The sequence below is a fragment of the Acanthisitta chloris genome, unplaced genomic scaffold, assembly GCF_000695815.1.
Source record: "Acanthisitta chloris isolate BGI_N310 unplaced genomic scaffold, ASM69581v1 scaffold33160, whole genome shotgun sequence".
Classification (NCBI taxonomy): domain Eukaryota; kingdom Metazoa; phylum Chordata; class Aves; order Passeriformes; family Acanthisittidae; genus Acanthisitta; species Acanthisitta chloris.
In genome coordinates, this window is record NW_008651613.1 from 1 (window position 1) to 6,354 (window position 6,354).

The following is a 6,354-nucleotide window of genomic DNA, read 5'->3' on the forward strand; positions in this document are numbered from 1 at the left end:
CTGTGATTTGTCCATAGTAGCCAATGTGTGTTCCATCTTGCATGAAGTGCCATTGAGAAGAAACCTTGAGGTATGAGTTTATTGGCCAGGGAATTATCTCTACAGTTCCTTCTTCTACATAAAACTTCAAGACCTTCTCCATTAGATGACTGCAGTTGTTCTTATAGATCACCACTTTCTGTACTCCAAGAATCTTGTACATTTCCATACTCTGTATAAACTGCAAGACATTGTTGTAGTTTCCAAACATGGCAGAGATGCATACAGTGAAGTCAACAGAAAAGGTCTCAGCCTTGCGGTTTTTAATTTCAAACCTTGGCAGCTGGTCAATATTTCCATGTGGAGACTGATGAATTGATACATGTGTTGGATCACAGTTTTCAGGTTCCAAACAATCTATATCTGCTGCACCGTAAGGGAATCCAAATCTATCTGAGTGAACATTGATTTTTGCTTTTGATACATAAATCTTTCCATTGGGCTGACAGCAGAACCAGCAGTACAGTTCTTTTACATCTTCATGGTGAACAATCCCAATCACACGGGTGACTTTGCTTTCTCTGTCATCAAAGTATGGGGATATAATAAAAGTTTTGTTCCCTTCTAATGCTGTTATTGTGCTATTGGTAACTTTCCCTGCACACCTGCTACATTCTTGAATTACTTTTGGCTGGTGAGAAAGTCTTTGTAACCTAAGATAAGAAACTGTGACCATTGAAGTTAGAGTAATAATGCACACAGCAGCAGCAAAGAAAGATTTTTTCCCACCACACAACATTCTGAATGTATCTAAATGTGGATGCAAATTTCTTTGTCCTTGTACTTTATGCTGCCGCATCTGCAGAGAAGAAAATAGGTAGTATGAGATAATATCAACTCATGATCACTGCTCAAGAATTTCAGAAACAAGAATGGGTTAAGTCTCTATCACTGTGCACTGACTTAATCAGAGACCCAGCTACTATGCTTTTATGAAAGCTCAATCACAGAACACACCTTTAATGGTGTAGATGATACTGTATGTGACATTCTGAATGTCTCTATTTCTCAGATGTGCAGAGCAGTTTCTGTGCACGGTGGGTTCTGTAGGAGAATATACAAATTAAATGTATATATAATTAATCAAGTTCATAATAAACATGCTAATTGGCGATTGCACACAATAGTCCAGATATAATCACTAACGCATAAATTCCCTAACTCGTAGTTCACCACAGATGAGACAATATGAAGGTCAATTCATACAATCCAGCAGAAGACAGGTGAAATATATGCACATCTAAAACTTATCCTCAGTTTGCAACTCTGCCCTCCTTGCACTGGACAAGGCAGGGCTTTTGCAGGAAGCACCACCACATCTTATGCTTGCTAGATACGTGTGCCTCCTCGCACTGCATTAAAGCTGGCCCAGCTCCTGGCATGGTTTGGCGGTCAGGTCTTAAACTCTTGGCTGCTGCAGAAACAAACAAGCATCCCTGAGTACCTCGATGGCCAAAGTCTTCAGCAGCACTCATGCTAGCTGGTGCTTAATGCCTGAGAGAGAGCTCAAGGCCCTCTCAAGCAGTAATTTCTGCAAGTGCAGCTCATATTAAAGTTTCCTCTACAAATTCATCTCTAGGCATTCAGATATGATCCATAAACAGTAAAGTGGCAGCAAGTCTCTTCAAAGGCCTGTTTGTACCACAGAAATTCTTAGAAAAATAATGCCCCAGGTGAATCAAATTCATGTCAGATCAGAAAACTGGACCAGCAGAAGATAACCAACTGCCATCAAGAAGTGTGGGGTAAAATGCCAAGATGGAATAAACTGATGCTACTGCACAAGACAATGTTTCTAGAAGACAAAAAATAATTGTCCTTGCCTTCAGAATAATGTAAAATAATTTCACAATTGCTCTTTCATGAAAAAGCAAACTACGGTCACAACACACCCTTTAAAATGCCCTCTTTGCTAAGACTGATGTGATTTACAGCAGCCTTTGCTATCTACAAGACACTGCTGTACAGACCAGAACAGTCATCGGGCACCAGAAATCTCACTACCTCCCATTAGGCACAAAGCAGAACAGCAGCAGCAGAAAGCACTGACTCTTCTGTCTCTGGAATGGAGAGTAGCCCCCAGAAGTCCTTACAATTAAGAGCAAAACTGCAAATACATGGTAAGAGTCTGCTACTGTCACACAACTTGCAGCTGGAGATTTCTGACTGAAAACAAATTTTCTAAGTATTTTTTATGAAACATTTTAAAGTACAAAAGGTTTTCCCCAAGCATTCTAATTCCAAGGATATTATATATTTTAACATTCTTACAACATAGAGTAGGTCATATTTAACATTTTTTCCTTGGTCTTATCTATTTATGACTTAAAATATTGTTCCGTCTTATAGAATAAATAGGTTTTAACTAAAGAAATATCAAAACATGTTGACATTAAGTAATACAATCAATTTATTACCTGTTCTTTCTTCAGCTTTTGCTAGCAATACATAATGAACCAGAAAACTGTGTTTTAAACAGTGATCACTGGAAAGGAAAAAGTACCTTTTAAAGCAGATAGCTGAGTGAAGTTCTGTTCAATCCGCCATTTATTTTTTGCTAAGCCATTTTGCTAAGATAATCTACCAATTGTTTCTTTTAAACAGATAAAAACTTAAGCATTTTTAAGATAAATTGCAAGAATTGTTCAATACAGAACAATACTGAAGGAAAAAGTCCTGGTACAGTAACTAAGACACTTGCCGAGTCATTTCAGATAGCTGGTGCTCTTTTAATATTAGTAATAGGAGCCACACCTACCAGAAAAACAAGTTTTCCTTCTCTTGAGCAAAGCATGGAGTTGCATCACAAGAAGTTAAACTACAAACGAGCGTGGAGTTGTTGAAACAAATCAAACATATAGGTGAATTTTTTAAGGCCACTAAAGTTTCCTTCTTGAAATTAATCTTGTATGTTGATCTACCCACAGTTCACACACATACTTAAAAAGAACTAGAAATATGTACTATATATCTGTATTTCTTGGGCAATCATTTTTTTCCTAACACACTATAGGCCTAGTTAAAATAGGTAAATACAGATTCTGATAAGGAACTGTGAGAGAGTGCTGAAACAACACCAGGTAGTAGAAGCAGAGAAAAAGAGCAAAGAATCTAAAGAAAAGAAATATGTAATTGCCTGAGGAGTGAAAATCATGGTTTTCCCAACACAACTCGGTAATTTTGGTGTACTGAAATTAACAGCACAGACAGGTAGTCAGAAAACACATGAAGTCAGTTTAATTAGGAACATTTGTATTTCCTTGCTATGGAGAGAACTTGGCAAATTGTAACTTCAAAAGTATGCTTTCAACATATTTAAAAGAGTTCCTTTTACAATAATAGTTGCAATTAATTCTGATTTTGCATTTGTTAATTCCAATTACTTGCAAGTGGAACATGACACAAATTATGCAGATTTGCTTTAATACTAGATTTAGCTAATGGTATCAATGGCCACTTTGCATTATTCCCCTTCAAATGCAAAAAAGGCTTTCTTCCTCCCTATTGCCCTTACAGACTGCAGTCATATCACCTCCTAGTCTTCATATTTGTTACTTTTTCATTAAACAAGACAGGTTGGTCTAAAAACCATTTCATAAGAAACACTTTTTCTTCACCAACTGCTTCTGTGCAGTTGGCACAGTTTCAATTCTAGCACAGGAGACCAGAAATCTCTGTTCCTTGTCCTTTTGTACCTGAGAGTGACAAGCCCTCAGCATTGTTGGAAATTTTCTTTCTTAACACATGCTAAGGTTATATTTTTTGCAGATGCATCACATTGCATAGCTGCATCTATGGCTGTCATCAGCCAGCGATTAATATATCTACCCAGTCTGTCAGCCAAGGGCAGTTACACAATGTGTTTTCTTCTCCAGCAAGGTCATAACAAAGAGCTCTTGTCACGGTTAGAATCATAGAATGGCTTGGGCTGGACAGGATCTTTACATACCATCTAGTTCCAATCCACCTGCTGTAGGCAGGGTCATCTTTCACTAAATCAGACTGCTCAGATGAATACCATTTCTCCTTATTGCTTTTGTAATAGTCCTTCTAAAATTTACTCTTAAACCTTGTATGGGACCACAAATGCACTTACAAACTTTCATATACTTAAATCATCTGGTTTTTCCCTTCCTAAACCAAGGAACCACTCGTGCTCTAGCCACATTGTACCACTGTGCTCACAACACTATTATTAAACTCCCATTATGGGATCTTCAATAGCTTGTCTGTTTTAGAATTCTGGAATGGACATTTTTCCACATCACCTTCCAATTGGATTTTGTCTTTACCTTTGCTATACAACTTTTATTTTCAGACCTTCTTTTCTGTCCTCTTTCTTTAATCCTCCACAACTAGCATAGCCCTTACTAAAAGGTGGCACCAAGTGCTAATTTAGTTCAAGAGCCATTCCTGGTTAATTATTAATCTCCTTCACATGCTCTCTACATTGTGGCCTTCCTTTGTAACTTGTTTGCTTTGCACTGAGACAGGTGAAGACTTTTTATGCTGCTCATTTCAGTATCTTCACAATGTCTACACTGAGTTAAATTTTTGATAACTCTCAGCTTATTACTTTATCTCCCAGTCTAGGGTAAGGATAGAGGCAACTGACAAGAGGCGACTGCAAAGTTTCAGTCGCTAATACGAAGTATTGGATTCAGTAGTACTGGAACAATGAACAGCTTAATCCTTGGTTTATCCAGGGTCTAACTTCAAACCCACCACTAACAAACGGCTTTAGTAATTTATTATTTTTGACAAAAGTTATTCTCTAGCCTCTGATTTTTGCCAAAAGTAACAATACAAACCATTGATGCTTAAATAAAAATAAAGATTCCAAATACTAACAATGATTTACCACCTTTATCTAGACTGACTGTTGCTAATCTTTTGACAGCTTACCTTTTCCAGAAAGACTTTGAAACACTGGTGTCCTTTCTCTCTTATGAGACCCAAAGGCAGAAGCATATTGTTTGAAGGATTAAACTGTGGGTGGTATTATTCCACTACTGCTCTAAAGAAACTAAACTGGCCATTTCTATTCTAAATACAAAGATGGTAAGTCAGACCAATATACAGTGTTGCCATATACTTGTGTCATTAGAACTAACAAACCACACATTTCCCTGCACACTCATAAACTCCATTATCTGCAGTACATCCCTGTGATAAATGACTGAGTCTCCAAACAGGATTACAGACAAAATTTACAATTTATTATGCGAATATAGGCAAGCAAACAGCACTGGGTGAGCAGAGAGTCTCTGCTCTACCAACGTGCGCACTGCACAGTTCCTGGTTTTGGTTTTTAAACTCTCACGTTAATACATATTCATGAACAGGTGGGTTTTTGCAAATGAACTTCAGGGTAAGGTATAGAGTCTTGTTGAACTTCCTATCTCTTCTCTCTGCGCATGCATGCTCCCGAGTAAACACCTAAAAGCATCAGCCTAAATTTAACCCCTTCTCCTCTGGCAGGCTCAGCTGGATGCCTGTGGCTGGCCAGGCCAGTTACTGATGGCAAGCAATTCCTATCCAGATCAAACCACAAAAAGTTCCTCCAGGAGCAACACAGAATTTTATCAGTCTGGACCAAATAGAAACTGACATTTTACAAGGCTTGACAAAACATGGTAAATGCTAAGCAAACAAAACAAATTGTACAAACAATCTATATTATTCAGCCTACTACCTTAATCTTTTATTTCTAACCCCCCTTTTTACCAGGTTAGGAAACTCTTTTCTTCTTTCAATAATTCTTCAAAGTATCTTTGCCCCCCGCCAAGCACACCCTCGCACACAGCCCATGCGGTGCCCACGCCTCACCTGCCCTCGCAGTCCCTCAGCCCTCTCGGCTTTTAATGCTTCACTGTGTGCCACAGCAGCTTCCAATTCCAAATAATATCACAAATAAAACAAGGCTTATATTAACAAAACAATATTGAGGTAGATATATTGAGGTAGATTCTAATATTGCTCCGTATTGACACGAATCAGGAGAACACATTTCACATCCCTAAGCCAAATTCCTCCTACCTTAAACAATCCGACCTTGTGTTCTTTGAAAAAAAAATCCAAAACTAGATCAGGCAAAATAGAAATTGCATAACATTTAAAAGATTGATATTTCAACTTTTGTCTTTCACACTGTACTTTTTTTGGCGGGGATCGAGTTAATTTTCTTCATAGTAGCTAGTAGAGTGCTGCGTTTTGTGACCAAAGCAATGTTTCAGACACACTGACGTTTAGCTGTCACTGAACAGTGCTTACGTGGAGTCACGGCCATCCCTGTTTCTCATGCAGCTCTGCCCA

General features: G+C 38.2%; 1 protein-coding gene across 1 annotated transcript; it reads right to left on the minus strand.

Moving 5' to 3' along the window:
* Positions 1-4: 4 nt before the first annotated feature.
* LOC103801706 lies at positions 5-1,514 on the minus strand (the record flags this gene model as incomplete). The annotated part of the gene is made up of 2 exons (XM_009074132.1): positions 1,377-1,514; positions 5-838 (listed from the first exon to the last, which is right to left on the minus strand). Coding segments are annotated over exons 1-2 (972 nt in total), but the record flags the coding sequence as incomplete, so codon positions are not given.
* Positions 1,515-6,354: the final 4,840 nt, after the last annotated feature.